The following is a 21757-nucleotide window of genomic DNA, read 5'->3' on the forward strand; positions in this document are numbered from 1 at the left end:
CTGTAGCTATAGTCATTATGGTATGTTGGTGGAATCATGGTCATTTTTGTAAGAGACTGTTCATTCTGCTTTTTAGAATGATGTTGCAATGACAAATCTATTAAATAACATGCAGTGAAGAAAATGTAACTAAAGGAAAATCCTTTATTAAAATGACTATCATCTGGACAAATGGTTTAATGAAAACATTGATATAGAAAAGAGATCATGTACATCATATGTAAGGCAGCAGATTGAGTGATCATATCACAGCTTAGACTTCATCATGGCCATCATCTTCTCCAGTTTGATGGCAAGGCCCATGTCACCCTTGATCTTCAGCTTTCCAGACATGAAGGCCATGGTCGGCTTTAACTTCCCTATGGATGAAGAACATGGTTTTCATCAGTGCCTCCAGTTATGTCAGTAGTGTGTGAAGTGCATCACCAACACATTTTATACCTCCGAACATCTTGACGAAGTCTGCGCTGTCCATCGACATGACGACGTCAGCTTTGACTGGTGGTTCCCCATGGCCGGCACTTCCGGCATCATTCTTCAGGTCAATGTACCAGACTCCAGCATGCTCGCCTGCCAACCCAGCCAGAAAACATTGTTAATACAGCACAGATGTAACGTTAAAGGCCCCATGAAATGGATTCACAAGTGCAGTTGAAGTATTTCCTATTAAAACAGGAAGTTGGGGCAGGACATATGTGGCTTGTCCATTTTATTAAGCCAGTAGCCTTTAGTTAACGTCACAACCATGAATCACAGCCAACATGTTTTGATACTGCTAGTTAGAAGTACGTGATTTTAGGGGGTGGAACACAATCATTCTGCACAGCCTTTGATTGGACACAATTTATACACACCTGTGAGTTTTCCCAGAAAAGAACTGAAATACTGCACATTTTAGTGCATATCTGTGGATATACGCCCATATCCAACACATAGGGGGAGAAAATCATGATTTGGTAAATCGTAATTATGACAAAAAAAAATGTAAGACATAAGTTAACACTTACGACATAAATTGAAATGATGAAACACCAAGTCAATTTAATGAGATAAAAAGTCGAAATTAGAATAAGTCTAAATTATGACATAAAAAGTAATAATTGTGACATCTTATAATTAGTCGTGTGAAAAAGAAAGTGCACGCTTTTGAATTCTATGGTTGTATGTATCAGGACATAATAAAAATCATCTGGTCATTAGCAGGTCTTAAAGCTACACTGTGTAATTTTTTAAGTTGATTCTTAGCAAAAAACACTTTGTTCTTTCAAAATGATATGTGCTCATTAATGTGTAATTACTTCTACCAACTAATCAAGTATTCTCGTAAGCGTAGAATCTGCCATTTAGAATACATACGAGCGAGCTGCTCGAATGGCGGCAGCCATGTTGAATAATAGAGTAGTCTATTCTCACAGTAGAATAATGGACTTCAAATTGTGTGTAAATGGCCGTATAACATTTCTCAGATTGATGGCAGGAACAACTGCTTCTCTAAGATCATTGCTGATGTCTTTCCTCCTTGTCATTGTGTTAACACACACATAAAGGCCCCAGACCAGCAAACTGACAAAACTTCTGCTTTTATAGAGGTGATCACACTTGCTGATGATCAGTTACTCAAAGAATTTTGATTAGCACTGCCTGACTGCTACTTACCCTCTTAATTCCTATGGAAGCAGTAAGAGTGTCCTTAGTTTGTCACCCATGGCTTCTCCATTTGGCTTTATGTTTGTTAAATAAATGACACAATGTAATATGTCATGTGGTGTTGTTAAATTTCTAAGACCTGCCAAGGACCAGATGATTTTTTATTATGTGCTGATATGTAAAACCATAGAATTCAAAAGGGTGTACTTTCTTTTTCACATGACTGTCTTATTTTGAAAAAGTGGAAATTGATACACTAAGTTACTAAGTGTAAATACTAAATTATGATACAAAAGTCATAATGAACTTCTAAGTCAGCAAAGATTTTGACTTTATCTCTTAATTATGACTCACCTCAATTTTAACTCAATTTTTTTTTTTTATTCCAAATAATGTTATAATTGTGACTTTTTATGTGATTATTATAATTTACCAAAGCATGTTTTTTCTTATTATTCAGTGTAACAATTTTTTTTTTGACGAGTGTTAGAAGAGAGCACACACTCAAAGCCACAAAACTTTAAAGGAACTCAAACGGTTTAAATGAGATTTCATAACTACCTGATAAATCGAATCTGTACACTCCTTTTGTGGTTTTCACTATATCTGGACTGAGAATTCCTCTGATTATGTTGAACATCTCAGAAATAGGTCCCACGGCGGCAGAATCAGCTTTCCCACTTTTGAAAACCGGAGTGGCACCTAAAGAGGGAGTTAAAATATCGGCACTGACTCATCTTCTGAAGTACGCTTGAGAATGGAAGTAAATTAACCAAGTAGAACAAAAACAGATGAAATGTGTTGGTTATGCCTCATAACTCACCATGCAGCTCCATTTGCTTGGCTAGATCCTGTGGCTGATCATCCAAGAAAAAGTCAGGAAGCAATGGATGACCTAAAAAAAGAAGGAAATATATTGTGTCGTGTCGACATTCAAAGTTTCCAGTAATATGACATAACTGTCATGTTATTGTATACAAGGTCTAAAAAAAAAATACAAGAAAGGCCTTTGAAAACTTTTACACAAACACAATTACATATATTAGTAATGATGGAATATAAAAACTATAATTTACCATTTTAACATTTACCAACCTGGCACAACAGCATATATATCAAAGTCCTTAATGCCCTCCTTTTTGAGAATGTCCTCATCAATAACAAACTGTCCCGTGAAGCTGGAGGGTTTTTCCAAGATGGCATAGGCTGCATCAGCCATGATCTCCACCTTCCTGCACTGTTTACCAATCCCAGAACCACCCAACATGTCCATGGCAGCCGTCTGGATGGCTGAAGGTTGATGATGCATAAAGAGTAATTCAGTTATCATAGTCCATTTTGACTAAGGATGTGTTCACAACTTCACACTTGTAGTTCGGTTCGCTTGGTCCAGACCGAAAAAAAAACATTTAGTTCTGGTCCGCTTAGCATTCGCATTGGCATTTTAACACCGAACACCGAAGATACTGAACCTAAAGTCATAGAGATAGGTTCACAACCCGATTGGTTTGGCTTTTATTAGGTATATTTCGTGTCTGAACTTACCGAACACCCAAAACAATGCTGTGTTCTGGGCTAAATGCTCTCGCTGTGTGTGCGTAGCTACATGTGATGGTATTTTGAGCAGCTGAGAACTCGTGAAGAGCTTATAAAATGTGTAAAGGAGTCCAAACAGCGTCAGGAATCCCTCCGTCACACACATGAAGATCTGCTGTGAGGAGACGCGGTTCTGACGCCTGAACTGTGATGGGCAAAACTATATGCTTGAGCTTTCTGTCCTTTTTAGGGTCTCATCTTCCTGTTTTTGGTTAGTTTACATGTCTTTGGTCCGTGTTGTGTTCATATTTCATTCTAATTGTCCCAGAGTTTGTTTGGAAGTGGAGCGAGATCTTTTCAGCGCCTCGGTCCTCTTGTTTGGTGTTCACCAGGGTTCAGACGTCAGCGTTCACACTTATTCAAATGAACCGCACTAACAGAGCAATCGCACCAGAGTTCGTTTTAATCCAACCAAACATGCCAAGTGTGAACACACCCTTATATTCAATTCCACAGCAAGTTTCATAATTCATATTGCATATCAATAAAAGGTTCAGCATGCCACTTTGAAACAACGGCACGTGCACCAACTCTCAATGTTTTTTGGAAGCTCAAACTTGCTCTCTTTGAGCTTCCGCTGACCATATTTCATGAGATCTATATAAGTGCATTGATCAATGTTTCTATGTGAATTAAAGCCTAAATCAAATCTGTTCATCATATAAAGCGATCGCAACTCTTTAGAAGATTTAGATTAAACCGCTTGACTCATATGGATTACTTCTACAATTGCTGCATCCCAATTCGCATACTATCTGTCCTAAATATTATTCGAAATTAGAATTAGTGTGTCCCAAATCGTAGTATGTTGAAATGAGTTTTCCAAAGATAACCGGATGGTCTACTTTTCCCGAATCCAACGTGCAGATCGATGCGCACTCTAACAGCTAATATTGCCCACAATCCATTGCGCTTTGGACGAGGATGCGATTAGAATTACAAACACGGATAAAAAGTGTTAAAAACTACAAACATGGTAGATGTGCGAGTTTGACGGTTAAGTAGAGAGGTTTAAATGAGGGAGTTTGAATGATTAATTATTAGTATCTAGCCGGAGAAAGACATTTATTCAATGTTATCCACATTATATTTCATCTGCAACAGCATTGTAAGTTTTTATAAAATACGTTTGGTCATTACCTTTTAAATGCATCATTGCGCAAAAACACGAGGAGAGACTCCACATGAATGACCCACGACTGGCAGATCAACCATACGGTAGGAAATTAAATTCAATTGAATGTTGAGGACTACAACTGTGACAAGATGATTGACAGGGCAGTTTAAACGGCGACAGGAAGCACGTAACTGAGCGACACAGCTGTCCGTTGCAGACGCAAGTAGAATGTCCCAAAGCTTCTACTCTGTTACACACTCAAAAGTATGTACATACTTTTATGGCATAGTATAAGTAGGTGGATTGGGACGCACCAAATGTCTTTAGAACTTTTTGAAGAGTCAAAGTTTTGGTTGTGTGGACTTTCAATGGAGGTACAGAAAACTCTCAGCTTTCATTAAAAATATCTTCATTTGTGTTTTGAAGATGTACAAAAGACAGAGTCAGCAATATCGACTCATCCATTAATGATCTCCTAATTTAATTAATTAATGACTGAAGTATGAAACCCCTTACCTGTCTTGGGCCATAAGGCATTAACGGCAATAGATCCCATGAACTCTTCGGCCATTCCCAGTACACACATGGACATGCCATACTTTGCCATGGTATACGCTACACAGACATGATGGAAAACAAAATCAGTGGCATTATTTGTATGTTCAGTGGTAGTTTAAATCCGAAGGCTTTGAGCACAGAATGTGAGAACGCTCTTCCGCTCACCCGTGTGATTTTTGAACCAGACAGGATTGAGGTTGAGAGGTGGGCTGAGGTTAAGTATGTGTGGGTTTTTGCTCTTCAGAAGATGTGGGATGCACAGTTTAGACCTGTAATGAAACCAGAGTATTGTGTGGTCAAAAACAGACATTATCTGTGACACACGATAAGTTTGAGATTTATTGCAATGAGCTGTGAATCTCAATACATAATGCTTCTACTCACGTCAGGTACGTTCCCCTGAGATTGACACCCAGCATAAGGTCGACTTTCTTCATTGAAGTCTCCAGAGTTCCTGTTAAATTGATGGCACTGGCATTGTTGACCAATATGTCAATCCCTGTCATCAGAACCATGAGAAATGAAAAACAAATTAGAACGCAGCCGAGCGCTAAAAATGTGCACCATCTAAGAAGAATGGATATTTCAAACGCTGTAACTCGCCTCCAAATTTTTCCACAGCCTGTTCCACGGCATCGTTGATCTGCTTCTCATCACGGACGTCTACGATACACGGCAGTGCTTTCCCTCCTGCAGCTTCAACTATCACACAGACATTATCTGGTCATAGCCTTTTCAAATAAAACATAGTGACTGCAACAAAAACAACAACAACAAAAAAAGTACAAAAACTGGAACAAAGTACAGTGTATTATGGGAGAATGAACTACTCATCCCGCAAACCACTGAGAATGATGTAACAGATTTAAAGTCGGCATGAAACAGAAGTTGCGATAGTGTTTTTTCTCTATTGTGACGTATAAAAAAAAATGTAGGGCGGGACTGGACTTCGTCCTCAGGAATTGATTGGATTGTAGGAAGTTGGGTGTTGCAGATCTGAAAGGCAGTTTGCAGTCAGTTGTGGAGGATATTGAGTGCCGAGACACACGTCATGAAGAGAACAGACGCCGAAAAAAGATTTGACCCCAAACTTGTGAACGTTACTGTGTTCAGCAGTTCATGCTTCTATGGGAACTATGTTAACTCCCTGTCCTGAAACCAGTTTGAGACGGCCTGTGCTTTTGTGTTTGATTGGTAGAACCAACAGCCAAACGTCCATTAATCAAAGCCCCAAACAGCAACATGAATCCTTGGCCCTGTGACAACAATCCAGAATTGTGGCAGTGGTGGGATGGTGCCTGGAATATTTTCTTGGCACACTTGAGGCCTGTTGATACCATTTTATCATTACTCCAATGAATGTCACACAGCCCATATCCAAATGTAAACATATCAATACGAATAACACAAAAATACAATGATCACATCATTTGCAATGCTTCAAACCTCTGCTGGTGGCTATCTCTTCAAGATTATGGGTAATGTAGAATTATACTGGGAATCCGGCTATTAAACGCAATTTTTAAGGAATAAATCTCAGAGCTGAGTTGAAAAGTTAAATACACAAGCTATCAGAAAAAAATTCTGTAGTATTTATTTCATAGAGGGCATTTACACAACGTTTTTAATGCGTTTTGGCCGTTCACTTACACAACTGCGTTTTGGAGGCCTGAAAACGCAAACTTCTGAAAACCGGTTTCAAAGGTGCATGTTTTTGAAAATAATACTGTTATCGTCTCTGCGTAAACTACAAAAATGCGAACTTCTGAAAACGATGATGTCACGTGCATGCGTATGACATGTTCAGTTTATAGGCGCGTAGTGTTTCTTTTCAAAGTGACATCGCCATCTACTGGCCTGGCATAAATAATGCAGCGTTTTTAATCGCATTCGTGGATCCGTGTGAACGGGGATCGCTTTTGATAACGTTATCGTCTGTAAGCGAAACTTTTCATAAACTCAAAGGAAAAGGTTTCCGTCTCTACTACACCGTTGTCGTGTAAGCGTACCCTAACTGTGTGTAAGAGTATGCGCTCACTCTCTGCTGCAGCTGTGTAGATGGTGCCCGGCAGTTTGGGGTGCACATCAGCGGTTTTGGCAGCGATGACCACATTGGCACCGTCTCTCGCAGCTTTGAGAGCAATGGCCTTGCCAATCCCTCGACTCGCTCCGGTAATGAAGAGGGTACATCCAGCCAGCTTCCTAAAATGAATGCATAATCATATAATAATCTGATCATGTCATAATCAGTGCACTATGCAAACAATAAGCGAAACATAACTAATCAAATCTAAAGTCAAAGTCACGTGACAGACCAAATTCTACAATTTAACTTGCAATTTGTTTTGAAGACAGCAACATTTGAAATTAAGTCATGTTTCATAATGGTTTCCCTACATTTTATTAACAATGTCAAATATTTGAGAACACACACACACACACACACACACACACACACACACACACACACACACACACACACAACTATACTGTTGTGTATATAACTATATACTAATATATATATATATATATATATATATATATATATATATATATATATATATATATATATATATATATATATATATACACTGTATACACAGTATATACACACACATTAATAAGACATACAAAAAGAGCCACAAATACACAAAATATAAGGATACCTAATCTATTTATTATAGGTAATTGCCTTGTATTTGTGCCACTTTTTGTATCGCACATTTTTTGCACTTTTGTAGTCCGTTTTGTCCAAAGTATCACGAATCAAGAGCTGTATTTGCGTTGGCATTCCTTGATTCCTGCGCATGGGAAAGTAGGGTAAAGGTCAAATGATTAAAGTTTAGAAAAATACTATAAATATGTAACGTGAAACAGGGCTAATCTGCTGAAATGCCAAATCAGTGTCAACATGTTGACATTGGCTGTGTATTATGGCTGCAAAGTTTTGACGAAACAGTCCAGCTCTCTTATGTCATTCACAACAACACAGGTCAAAAATCGCGTGAATGACTCTTTTAATACTAGTCAACAACAATTTGATGTATTCAAGCGCAAAAGTGTGCAACACACGGCTTATCAGCAAGAATGAGAGTGAAACTCACCCAGTGTTCTGCAGCATTGTGATGTCTGAGCTGTGAGCAGTTATGTGTCTAACATTAGACTCAAGCCAGGACCTCTAAATGAGAATGCAGGCTGCGAACTCGCCCTTTACTCTAGTGACAGACTCCACTGTGAGAATTCACTCCACTTCCGGTAGAGTCATGAACGCGCTACTGTTTTAAAGGAACATCCGAAATATGCAATAAAAGTTCTAATAATCAGCTAAAAGAACGAAGACAAATAAACAATACAAAAAAGGATCAATCACATAAATAATGGAAAAAAATCTTTCTTGATGTACACTAGTATTCAAAGGGTCTCTTGTAGCTTGTTTAATACACTGCCTGTTTGGTTTGCATATATGAACTTCAGCTAAGATTATAATAAAGTAGGTGTTTCTAATATGCATCAGAGTTTGGAGGAATATTTTCTATTATACCATGGTCTGTCTGAATACTCGATTCTGATTAAATCGTTTAATGCACAGGTAGTTCCAGTCAGTTTAATCGCCTTTCTATATTAATGCGCTGTTTGCGTTGAATCGCACACTAAATTGGAGATTGCGCAGCGTGTGCACACAGAAACATTCAGGAGCACGGAAACTTTTCAATGCTTTCAGTTATAAAATAGCTTCGCAACTGAATCGCTATACACCGCTAATTAAACTCACAGTTTCATTGTAGAGAGAGACGCTGAAGAGATGCAGGTAAGAATCTCTCTCTCTCTCTCTCTCTCTCTCTCTCTCGATAATTAATTCAAATAAATGCTATAATTCTGCTTTATCTCTGTGTCTGATTCAAATCGGACCGAATGCTAGATCTAACCAGCTGTAACTGAAATAACCGCCAATTACCCTTCCGGTCAAATAACACGATGCAAACATCAATAACAGCTTTAAGTTGTCAATGCTGGCAAATGACCATGGTATAAGCGGAGTAATCCATGGCTAGCTGTGCATTAAACGATTTTAATGCACTCCACGTCGTGCATTAAAATCGTTTAATACACAGCTAGCCGTGGATTATCCCTTACTTATAATTTCGTTTCATTTATCATGTTTGAAATCCTAATGTACATTTTTTAATTACTCTTCAAATAAAAAGATTAAGTTAGTAGTAGTAGTAGTAGTTTATTGATCCCAGTTAAATGATAATATTGTATCGTGTTGTGACCTGAGGATATTGTTACACCCCTACTCAATAATAACAATGATGCAATGGTTACTATTTATAAACAATACTAATAATAATATAAATGATGAATTAATACTAATATAGGAGGGTTTTTTTCTATTTCTGCTGTCTCTGTGCAAAGTACACAGAGATCCAAGAGTTGCTGTAGAGCCAAACGAGCTCCAGCTCTCTGGACGTCATGGGTTGGACTTGACCTGGTCCAGCTCCACCTCTGAGGATCTAATGGGTGGGGTTGGACCTTCTAGCTCCACCCTTCATGCCCAAATTACATCCAGAGCTCTTTCTCATTCTCTGTAATAACATTACCAGTTTATAGCACCCTCTATGTGTTGCAGAGCTGCGGTCGAGGTAAACATCATCCAAATATACATTGTTGCAATTATATGTGTACATAATAGGCCTACTTAATTAAATGATTTACCTGGTTTTGCTTCTTTTTTTTTTCATTCCCCTGGATTGCCTCGACCCCTGTGTCATGTTTGTCATCTACCGTGATTAATGATGGTTCCCTTTAAAAACACTTGTAGTTGACTAGTTGGCCACAATTGGCTAATGTTACCATGCAAATCTGTAATTGTTTGAAGAACAAAGTTTCAATTGTTTTAATTTTAATTGTTTCAAATTGTTTCAATTTCTGTCTTTTATAGGCCACGGGCCACCAAATATGATCTTCCTCGTGTGAGGGACCCCCATCATAAAATTTCATAAATTTGATTTGGATTACATTACTTATTTTCCTTACTATAGTACTGTACTGTTAGATATATTATTTATTTATTTATTTACAAAACGTATATTATTTATTTATTTTAATCAATGTATTCACTTATTTCTTTATATATATATATATATATATATATATATATATATATATAAATCAAATTTTGTTTATTTATTTAAATCAATTTATGTTAATCAATAATCAAATTGAGTTAAGTCAGTCTGTTTCTCTTCACTTTTCCACGGACCCCCTAAGCACTCCCTTGTGGCCCCCGGGGGCCCCAGACCCCAGTTAAAAAAAAACCTGGAGTAAACTACTGTATTACAATTTCAGCTGATTTAGATTCTCTGTGCTCTGGAGTAGTGAAAACAGCAGGCTATGAATGTGCGATTACACAGTGCTTTTTGTGACACACACGTTTCATGTGTGCACAAGACTGCAGTTCAGCCGGTCCAACAAGTGTAACAAGTTCCTACACGCTTCAGGTACTGAGTGGATAACATCTTTACTGCTGTCTTGATGTGATGTGTGTATAACAAAAAGTCATCATTATTAAAAAACAAAATGCTTAATTGGTTGACATTAATTAGTTAATAATTCAATGCACCAGAATGGTTTGTATGGTTGATAAGGAGTTAATTTTAGGAACACACTCACAGCTGGAATATAATATAATAAAATATTATAGTATATAGCTATATGTCTGTCTGTCTGTGTGTGTGTGTGTGTGTGTGTGTGTGTGTGTGTGTGTGTGTGTGTGTGTGTACTGTATACACACATTATACATATATATTTGTGTATATATGTATATATACACAGACACACACACACACAGACATAATATATATAAATATAATAATATATATATACACACACATATGATGTAAACAAACTTTTGTTAGATGTGATTAACCGCGGTTAATTGATTTGACAGAACTAAAACAATTCAATATGCAAAATAGAATACAGAAAATTATAGTATTTATTTATAAATAATTAAATGTATATAATTTTACAGACATTATTATTTTATTCTGTTTTTAAAGACTGGTCTGTAATCATAAGATAAATAACAGTCCTATTTAGTGTTTATATTTAAGTTTATACATGTTACAGTATACGCTAATGGTGGGTAGAAAAAGGGATAGCGATATGTAGGCTAAATGTAAATATTTTTCAGATAATATTTTACACATTGTTTTACTGTATGAAAAAAAAGTCTTTTAACATGATTATATATATTAAATCCCTGCTTTAATAAATATATTCCAGGAACAAAATTATAGAGTTCCTAGTGTTGATACATCATCAAATTATCCAAAAGCACGCGCTGCGCTTGAAAACAGTGAACGCGCGGAACTTGTCGCGCGCAATAACGAACTCTATATTGGTCCTTTCAACAAAACGTCCAACAACAACAATTATATTATTACGCGATTCTTCAAAGGTGTGTCTGCTGAAAGGGGGAGGCCATTTTGTACAGAGAAGCGTCTGTACATGCATGCATGTGTGTGTGTGTGTGTGTTCACTTCAGGAGCAGGAAGTGTGTGCGTGCCTTTGTGCTTGAGAGAGTGAATTTGTGTTGGGGAGTCGAACTGTAGTAACAGCAGTAACACCCGTTTCTTCATTTTCCTGTGCTTGCATTGTTATTTCACCTCGCCACTGTTTTGCTCTGTGCAATGGATGGGTATGTGAATTTACAGTGTCTTATTTTCCTATTACGCGCTTGTTGAGTTGCTCATGTATTGAAGTGTTTTCATTATTGTATGTAATGATAATAATGGCACGTCAGAAATGGCATGGGAGGAAAAGTGGGGGAGGGAGCAAACGTGTAAACTGCTGGAGATTTAACCTGAGAGTGCTTGTTTATTTTTAAATGCAAATGCAGTGGAAATATTAAATATCAGTTTTTTACTTTCGCTTTGGTTTGTATTAAAATCATGATGCGCTTGTCGCGTAGGCTATGGGTTAACAATAATCGGTTGATGTTGTTGAGATGCAAAATATGGGCGTATGGCACTGTGAATAAACCATATAATCAAAGTTAGATTCAAGGAAGTGCGCTTGTTTAGAATTAAATGCCGTTTTGCTTGTAGCTTTTGTTATAAAATCATTCCTCGTTTGCTTTCAACCCTTGCTATTCAATATACACGACATGAATTCGAGGTGAATAGATTCGTGAAGTGGTAAGAATTAAGGAAATAAGAGCTCCTCGTGTGTTGCTGCCATTTTAAAGCCATTAAGGGGCGTTTCTGAAGCGAATCTGTCTGAAAACAGTGTTTCCTGGCGCTATTAGCGCTCCTGTTTTCATCCACCGACGCTCTCGAGTGGGTTTTATGTGAGAATTGTTAAAAAATAACGCGATGTTTATCTTTATATCGCGATATTATGTTTAATGACTTTTGCACAGACGGCGAGTCGACAAACAGCTGCCATTGTACGCAGTCGCGCGCCGCGTTTACAGTATAGAGAGCTCGAGCGCTATTTATGGTTTAATTTGCCCGTTGTATATGGTGTTGTATAGTGTGCTTAACTGTCATTGTTTACACTCGTGTGCGTGAGCAAAATTGTGGTCGAGGGACTCCATGGTGCTCAGATTATATTTTACTCACTTATTGTTGCTTTGCTTTTGAACAGTCCGTTTTAAAGTCCCCATGAAACCAAAATTGAAGTTTTTGGGCTTTTAGTATAAATGTTAGTCATACTGTTATCTATAAGCTAGTGTGCTCCAAAACAATGACAAAATTTGCATTTAGAAGATAAGAATTCAAAATGTAGTCTCTCATTTCCGCCAATATGGATCAATGATTTTGATGACATCACTCTGCACTTCAGCTTCTCATCAGATTTGCTGTCCAATCAAATGCTCTGTAGAATCTGAAGCTCCGCCCCTACATTATAAAAAGGCGTTGAAGCTGCTGCTGAAATCGGTCACTTGTTCACACAATTACTATTTTACACATGGTGAATGGTGCGCTGTGAACACCATCCTCTGAATTTGTTGCATTATGGGATTGAATAAGTGCAATCAATAATGTTTATTATGGTTTCAAACACCAGTATGAATGGCTGTCCCTTCAAATAGTCCACTATATAAGGGTGTAGCGGGCGATTTCGTACTACATTTGTCATGTTGCAATTTGACCAACAGCGTCAATTGCTTTGCTTCACTGCCATTCACAGCTCCTCTACCGTGGCCTTATGGGATAGTTAAGTGTTCATTGGATGCACCAGAAGTATCTCACCAGAAGTAGTGGGTCATCTGGGTACTTTTCCCATACTGTTTTATGAATACTATGAATTCAGACATACTGCTCGACTCACTGTTTTTCACTTGCAATATAGTTTGGAAGTAGGCATATTTGTACGCAGGGATTCAATCCAGTTTAATGAACCAGTTCAACTGATTCATCTAAAGTGCAGACTCAAAATGAAGGATTTGTTCAGGAATTGCTTGTAAAATAGGATTTAATCTAGTGCTGGGCAATGATTAATCGTGATTAATCACATCAAAAATAAAAGTTTGTGTTTACATAATATGTGTGTGTACTGTGTATAATTATTTTGTATATATAAATACACACACATGCATGTATATATTTAAGAAAAATGTGTTATTTACATATAAAGTATTTATAAATAATATAAATTATGTATAAATATATATATACAGTATATACATGCAAATATTTCTTAAATATACACATGGATATGTGTGTATTTATATATGCAAAATAATTATACACAGTACACAAACACATCTATTATGTAAACACAAACTTTTATTTTGGACGCGATTAATCATCGCCCAGCACTAATTTAATCAAAAGAGATATTCCACACCTTGAATTGCGCAAGTTGATTATGGTTTTATTTGGTTAATGCTGAAGTGCCTCAATGTCTATAGGCTCATGAAAACATGTCACGTTGTCCACAAAGAACATTGGCAGTTCCCATTATAGCATGTTGCACCTTTTTAGTGTGTTTGTCATCATTCACTTGTGATCCTAGCAGTAAATGTAGTACAGTATACTATATATAAAGGACTGTTGCAGCTCTGCTGAAGTGAAAGCATTAGATAGGCTAATTGTGCATTTTCACACTCCCAGGGGATTTCCACCATCAAACAACTCCCACATCTCCCCAGTGTGGGGATTACAGTCTGCTTCTGAAAGACTGAACACCCATTTTTTACTTAGCCTCTCTATCTCTCATTGGCTTTTAATAAATGTGGAAGCTTGAGGTGTCCACCTGGGTGGAGGTGGAACTGAGGGGTTCAGTTTGTGTCACTTTAATTATAACAAAGGCATTGGGTAACGCTGAGTCCTGATATCAGACAACTGATGCAATGGAACAGAGCTAGACAAACATAATTTGTTTGAGGGCTTGTCTAAAATGTAATATAGCCTCATGTTGTTTCTAAACTTAATATGAAGAAGTGCTCTGTAAATGTTTGACATGCAGTTAGTTGGGTTTATACAGCTCTAAACTTATCTAGTCATGAACCTTTTCACATTTTAATACAGAAGTAGGAGGGGAAAAAGGAAGGTAGTTGCTAAAATTCTGCTTTCGACACTGTTTGCAGCACAAATCTTAAGGGTAAGTGCTAGCAGACAGTGTGGGGGAAAGTTAATTTTAAAAGTAATGCATTACAATATTGCGTTACTCCCTAGAAAAGTATCTAATTGCATTTTTTTTAACAACAAAAAAGTCCTATTTTTGGCCAATGTAAAGGCCCTTTCTCACCAAAAGTGAAATGAATAAGCCTCAGGCTGGAGGAAATGCAAATTCACGTCTGTAGAGTAGAGAGGGTGCAGCGCTAACAAACCATAATGTTTTTATCATTTTGTCATTTTTGCTTGATCATCAAAGGTCAGCAGCAAAGAAATTTGTTAATAAAGTGAGATTAAATGCACAAAGTATATTTGTGTAATTTAACATTTAATTATTGCAGGTTTGTGTAATGTTCTGAGTTTGCATTTCACTGTTTTTATTCATTTTGAGGAGTACTGAATCTATTTTTGTTCAAGTGAGATGAGTAAATGCTCACATTTAGTCTGGAGCTACAATAATCATCATGTTCACACACTGCGCACACACAACACCTCTGCGCTTACAATATCTCTCAACATGGGGACAGGAGAGCTGTCAGTCAATGCATGGCAAAACAAAGTACCTTACAGTAACTTGCATTTACATTACATCAAAGTTACTTTTAAAAGTAATTAGTTACTGAAAAAAAGTAATCAAAATCTCGCATTAGGCCTGCTTATGCGTTTCCCACAGAAATAATAGCAGAGCTTCAGAGGAGGCCTGTGTTTGTGTATCATGGCCAACCGTTTTCACACGTCTCATTTGGAGCATTGTTTTGGTTCGTTATAGTTGTATGTGAAAAAAGAAAAAGAAAAAAGAAAAAAAACGGTGCGAGATCGCCTGACCGAGTTGGTCTCGGCCAGCTTGAAAACTGTGGTTTGCTTGTGGTGAGAAAGAAAACAGACCAACGAACCAAGCTGTATCACAGTGTATGATAGGTAAATCTATACGTTGCGTGAAAAGCTGCAATTTTTGTTTTGCTAATGTCTCTGAAAGCTGTCCTGGAGCAAAGACGAAGCGCTGCCTGTTCATTTTAAAATGGCGCCTAATTGCTCTTCTCCAAAATAGGTACAATAAATGCGTACAAAGCCTTGATTCCTGCTGAGACTATTAAAGTAATATAACGGCAGCTACAAAGAAAGCCACAATGAGAACGCGGAGCTGTTGTCCATCCATCCTGACAGATTACCGCTATGAGCTATGATCAATGAGAGAACAGTTAACTCGCACTTGACTTCTATTAACAAATTTTGGTCCTTTTAAGAAATGTTGCCTTGTGAAAGCGAAGCGAACCAAACCAAGAAGACAACATTGTAATAATTTGAATTCCTGTTTCAGAACAAAACAAATGATCTGCAGGTCTGAATACGCCCTAAGGCTTCATAATAAATTGTATAATTCGGAAATAAATTAGCAGATTTCGGTCTGACCTGCATCCACATTCCAAAAAAGCAAGTGTGACCTTAAGCTCTAACTTAATAATCGACCTTGTTGAAGTAATGTCCGTAGTGTACTTGAGAAATGTTATCCTGTGGGCTGTAAACTGGCCCGACCGGTGTTCAGCAGGACCAATGCCCTTAGTTCAAAACGGTGCTTGTTGTGCTCAAAACAAACCAATATTTGTGGGTTTTGAGCATGGAAACATGATTTGGCATTTATATAATATTTAATGTTATATTAAACCTCAATCTCACAGGATGTGCAATTCATATTCACCTAAAATCAATAAATAAATAAAAATAATATTTTGCATAAAGAAAATTAAGCCCATTTTTATTTAGGACCATTGAGATTTTTTTGCGTTGTCACATTGTCATGACAAAATAAATTTAATTCTCAAAATCAAAAATCATATTGTATGGACAGAATGTTTTTTTAATGAGATTTTAAAGGAAATTAAATTCAGTACAACAAATACTGTGATGTATGGAATCTATGGTTACTTTACGATTATAATAATATATCTCTATTTTTTTATATACATTACAGTGATTTTTGCTTTACAGTCATTTTCTTAATGTTAAATTAAATTGATTTTAATTGATTGATTTTAGTATTAAATATACATTTATTTGCAGTTTTGTGAGATTCATCCAAATAATGCACTATTTTTTTCACTGTTGCACGAAAAACATTCCAGCCTTCTGTGCCACATGAATTAGAAATGATCGCTCCTGCAGTTCATTATAATGCATTGTAACCCAATCACAATAGCTTCAAAATGGAAACCATGTGATGGGCACTTTGCTGCCTCATGTGGGTGATTCATTTAGGACATTTCACTTTTAGACTAATGTTGTCTTCAGGAGGAAATGTTTCATCCTGTCAGTATCCTCCTGATAAGCCTGAGCGACGATAATTAGGCAAAGTGTGGGGAGCAGGAATAACTTGCAGCATGATAGCCGAGACTCCCACAAACCTGTGTGAGATGTTGGGGAAGTTCCCCTGCTAGATCGTGGTGAGTTACATCATGAGAACACCATTATGCCCTTACTTCCTGCAGAGTGAGGGTCGGAAAACAACCTTCCTACTTTCTATTGCATGAGGGCTTTCACATTCATCTCAAGGTCTTGTCTTATAGAAATCTTTCAGGTGACCCTCTTTTTATAAATTCTAACAGACCTAGGTGATAGACCTCCTGTTTTGGAAATAGCAATAAATATAAAATATAGCTGCAAGCAGTGATAGGTAAATGGTAAATGTAAATGATTCAGTGATACACCTGCAATGCATTTTTTCTAATATAATATAGGACTTTTAAGTGTGTTTTTATGGAAATAAGACAAACTCAAAATTGCGAAAGGGTTTTCTTGCGGAAATGGATACAGATATTACCAACTGACTTCACACTTGGCATGTTTGGTTGGATTAAACCTGAACACAGCATTTTTTTGGATGTTCAGTAAGTTTCGTTGTGAAATATATTTACGTAATAAAAGCCGACCAATCCGGTTGTGAACATATCTCTATGCCTTTAGGTTCAGTATTTTTAGGTTCGGTGTTAAAATGCCAATGTGAACGCTAAGCGGACCAGAACTAAATGTTTTTTGGTCTGAACCAAACCAACCAATCGAACCGAACTACAAGTGTGAACACACCCTTAGGATTCAGGGGAAAGACGATTTTTTATTGTAACCATTATTACTAGCAAAAACGTGTTGTAGCGCCACCTCTAGACATCCTCTAAATCTACTAAATTTCTTAATGTCTTCTCAGATTTGACAGTATTTGCTGATGGAAGCTAATATAAGCTGTGTTTAACCATGATATTTTAAGAAAATGTTAGCATTTGCACATTCCCATTCGATTGATCGTACAACTACGAAGTTAAAAGCGTTTTACAGTTGCAGTTCCACTGATGGGCAGAATTTGACTTAACTTGGCTGGCATGCATCCTCAGGCTGTCCGGTTGTCTATGTATGTTAAATTTCATTAAGTTTGGACTTTGCATTCGACAGATATATAGGCAATTTTTTTTGCAACACCAGACCAATTGATTCGCTTATATCTTCGTAAAGCACCGACATATCAATATTCTTTTGATCACTTTTTGCCCGTATCTGCAAAACCTTTGCCTTGTTATGGTGCCGCCTAGTGTCAGATAGATGTGTATGTTTGTGGCTGAGTAGTGGGTGGGATTTCTGACCATCCCACCAAATAGGGTATCTCTACAACCTTCGATCTTCGGTTCTTGAACCCCTATTGAATTGCAAAACGCTCTCAGATCCACTTTACTAAACAAGAGGTTAAGTCAATGGGGTCCAATGTAGTTTTGAAGTCGCTGGCACATTGCTAGGGTGTTTTTACGCAGTTGCCAAAGCGTTCTGTATGATTACTAGGATTTTTCATACTAATCCAAGTCAAAAGTCCTCCATCTCTGTGAAATTCTGGCATCCCTCATTCAATGCAAGTCGAATTTCTTCTTTTGCCTATTCTATTATCTGCCAAGCAAAAATCACACCTCTCCTCAACAAGCTGGATGATTTGAGGTATCACACTTCAGCATGTGGGACGAGTTAAATAGGGAAGTTTACTACAATGACACATGAGGGCAGGCTATTCAAAACGGCATCTACACCTGCGAGTCATATAGCATGGCAGGAAATTAGTGCTTATCGGGTATCAGCTTCTACTTGTCCATGTAATCAAACTGTTTTGGACATGGAAGCCACGCACTGATCCTCGATCAGTGCTTTTATTGCAAACCGATTCATTAAATGTAACGAATCTGCTGTTATATGTATTTGTCAGAATAGAAGGTTAAAGAGGTGGAACGTACGGCTAGATCCAAGACGAGAATAGAGAATGGTCTTTTCTCCACACAAGTCTTATTTTATTAAGGCCTAGAGCAAGAAAGAAAAACATTGTCATGTGATGGCTGGCCTCACAGGGCTCAGAGACCTTATGAAGATTTATCTGAAAGCAGCTGGTCTATTTTTATTGTCGGCATGTGAAAATGGCGATGTGATAGCACTTTAAGTGTGATGTAAAATGCACATCCTAAAGCTGACCTGTGTTTTTAAATAGTCTTTTAGGTGGTACTTGAAAAACCTTGTTTCACACCGCACACCAAAGCAGCGCATGTGTATTCACTACCATTATTAAGTGGTTACAGTTTTCACACCGCCTGAGTTAGAAGAGTGGTAAAAACAAACCATTATAAGCATAATAACCTCACACATGATACAACTGTCCTGATATATTAATTAGGGAGGATCTGATCAGGATTTTTGCAGATAAGACCAACTACCTATTTCTTATCATCATGATTGGCCGATACTGATTATTCAAGCTTTAAGTGATATGTACGCTGTCTGTTGGCTGTCACTTTAAACCCTTTACACCCTGAAGGCTTTTTTCATGATTTCACATGATTTGGAGTGGCATACCTAAAACTCCAGAAAAAGTGATACAATTTATTAATTGTTCGTTTGAATCGCGACAACCTGCAAATAAAGATGTGCGGTTTACTAATGTTTCACGAAGTTACAAAGCAGAATGTGACTCCTGATCGAATTTCTGAATGTGACAGAAATTTTGTGGCTCCTGATCGATTCATAAAATGTGATTATCAGCCGGTCGATCGGAGCATCTAATAATGATGCCTCAGTGAAAGAAAGAAATTCTTGAAAAAACAATGTTTAGTAGTTTGGTATAATCCTTTGTTATTTAAAAAAATCATATTTGAAATAAAACTGCTTATTAATATTTGAAAACTTTCAAATCAAAGTCATGTGGTGCAACCAATATGCAGAAACATGAAGGGCAAAAACATAAAACCGTAATTGGTGACTTATTAGAGAATAAACCCCCCTCCCCCCAATAAATCTCCTCAAATAATCAGAAAATTTGGCCTTTTCGTGACAAAGCAATGTTAGTAAAATGTCATGTGGTGTGACGTGATATTTATGAATAATTAATTATATTGGTACAAAATACCTTTAACTTTAAATATATTTCAAAATCAAAAAAAAAAAAAAAGAAGATTACAGTGTGTATACCCGCATGTAATCAAGATGAAAGGAAAATATATATTTTACTTGATGGTTACACCAATGACTTTTTTAGTCATTAAATTTAAACCTTTTTTGAAAATGGTATAAAACTTGCATTGAGACATAACCAACCTTTAGTTTACACAATTTGACAGTAATAGTTAGTTTAGGCTTTATGAAATCTCATGTAAATGTTGAATGCTGTTATTTCTAACTGCCTCCCAGAGTCTAGTATTTTCACAGATATGTAAATTAAAATAGAAAAGATGTTCGGAACCTACAACCCGTTCATATTGAAATGCTGTGCCGTTCTACCTCAGCTGTGCAGAATTTCAAATATACCCACGGCTTCTAGATTTCAGTAAGAAGGCGACATGTTTCGCCCACTCACATGTCTGCCATATGGACACCAGCCTCATTTCCACACACACTACACCACTTCTTTCCTTTACAAAACACTGTTTAATCTGAGAGAGAGTGCATGACGTTGATTAGCTGTTATCATTATCGTGTCTGGTTAATACTGGTGCTGTTGATCTGGCCAGTTTGAACGGTGTCACAGGAGACCGTGTACTGTACTTCCTTGTTTTCATATAGTGCACTTCCTGCTGTACACTGCAGGATCTGAAGAGCGACTGCACAAAGTGAGTCATTCTCTGCACTTTCTGAACATTTGTATTGTGTTATTCGCTGGTCTCAAACATCACGTCATTGTCAACATGACATCAAAATAGTTTGTTCTGTTTATGCATGATACATTGGTTATTCCACTTCATGCCAAAGAAGCAATTTAACCTTAATATTATTTCATTACTTTTTAATAAGTCCAAAACAACAATCATGTTGTTCAAAACTTTGTTATATAGAGGCTACTTTTAACCATCCAATCAAGCTGCACTAAATTCGATTTTTTTCCCCCTCCTTTAATATCATGTTTTGCTCGAAAGTACGTCACACTGGGAAAGTAAATTGGTTGCGAACATTGCACTCACACATTACAATGATTGATGGAGAAAAAAATTATGTGGAGACAAGCAACAATGGGTTTTGACAGAGAGTTCCTTATTTTGTTACCATGGACAATGGCAGCATGCAGAACCAGCTCCTGTGCTTCAGTATGTTGTCAAATCAGTAAACCGGTGCTTCTGAATATGTTTAACATACTGCAAATGGTTTAATAAAGCATTATTCAAAAAGTGACTCAAATATTCAATGTTTTTTGGTCTATTCTGCACAGTTCTTTGGTATATATGTACAGTGATTCTTTAAAAAGACTTCTAAGAATTAAATTTTTTGCCATTATTTCAAATATTTCTCAGCACTGTCACGAAGGACGAGAGTATTTTTTTTATCATAAATCTACTTTAAAGATCATTTTGATAGTTTTAAGAATGTCAAATCCAGACAATGTGGATGTAAACTACACCCTGAAATATTAAAAGCAGCAGTATAGATATTAAAAATTCTGTCAAAACATAGTTGACGATGGCAGTAACATAGTTGACAGTTTCACCATTTTGAACTATTTGTGGGAAGAAAATGACATCACATGATGCTGGTCACATGGTTTTGGGATAAAACACTTTAGTTTTCATGGGGGTGTTTGGTTAGTAACATAGTTGACATCATTTTTGCTTATTTGAAAGAAAATGTATTTAAACCAAATTATTTTTCTTGTATATATCAATTTAATATAGATAATCTTGACTGGAACAGAGTCATGGACTACTTTCAT

At 36.9% G+C, this 21757-nt stretch overlaps 2 protein-coding genes across 3 annotated transcripts in view; one reads left to right on the forward strand and one right to left on the reverse strand.

The window, feature by feature from the left end:
- Window positions 1-126: 126 nt before the first annotated feature.
- hsdl2 (hydroxysteroid dehydrogenase like 2) lies at window positions 127-8173 on the reverse strand. The gene is made up of 11 exons (XM_084104822.1): window positions 8023-8173; window positions 6957-7120; window positions 5522-5620; window positions 5303-5417; window positions 5084-5187; window positions 4877-4975; window positions 2743-2937; window positions 2471-2542; window positions 2209-2349; window positions 442-570; window positions 127-359 (listed from the first exon to the last, which is right to left on the reverse strand). The coding sequence occupies exons 1-11, from the start codon at window positions 8037-8039 to the stop codon at window positions 247-249; spliced, it is 1248 nt and encodes a 415-aa protein (XP_083960948.1). The 5' UTR covers window positions 8040-8173; the 3' UTR covers window positions 127-246.
- A 3196-nt stretch (window positions 8174-11369) lies between these two features.
- ptbp3 (polypyrimidine tract binding protein 3) overlaps window positions 11370-21757 on the forward strand; it is a 68609-nt gene continuing 58221 nt past the window's right edge. The window contains exon 1 of one of the 2 annotated variants that reach the window (XM_084103641.1): window positions 11370-11621. Coding sequence is in view for 1 of the 2 variants with exons in the window: in XM_084103644.1 (XP_083959770.1) it covers window positions 11618-11621 (4 nt within the window). In the remaining variant the exon portion in view is untranslated. The remainder of the gene's footprint in view (window positions 11622-21757) is intronic. The other variant, XM_084103644.1, reaches the window with a different exon arrangement.

Source organism: Abramis brama (assembly GCF_963993115.1).
Source record: "Abramis brama genome assembly, chromosome: 25".
Taxonomy (NCBI): Eukaryota; Metazoa; Chordata; class Actinopteri; order Cypriniformes; family Leuciscidae; genus Abramis; species Abramis brama.

Coding starts and splice junctions, on each gene's coding strand:
- hsdl2 (XM_084104822.1), bottom strand. Junction 5,621..6,956: donor CTACACAGCTGCAGCAGAGA/GTGAGCGCATAC, acceptor TCTGTGTGATAG/TTGAAGCTGCAGGAGGGAAA. Junction 5,188..5,302: donor CTCAGGGGAACGTACCTGAC/GTGAGTAGAAGC, acceptor GTTTCATTACAG/GTCTAAACTGTGCATCCCAC.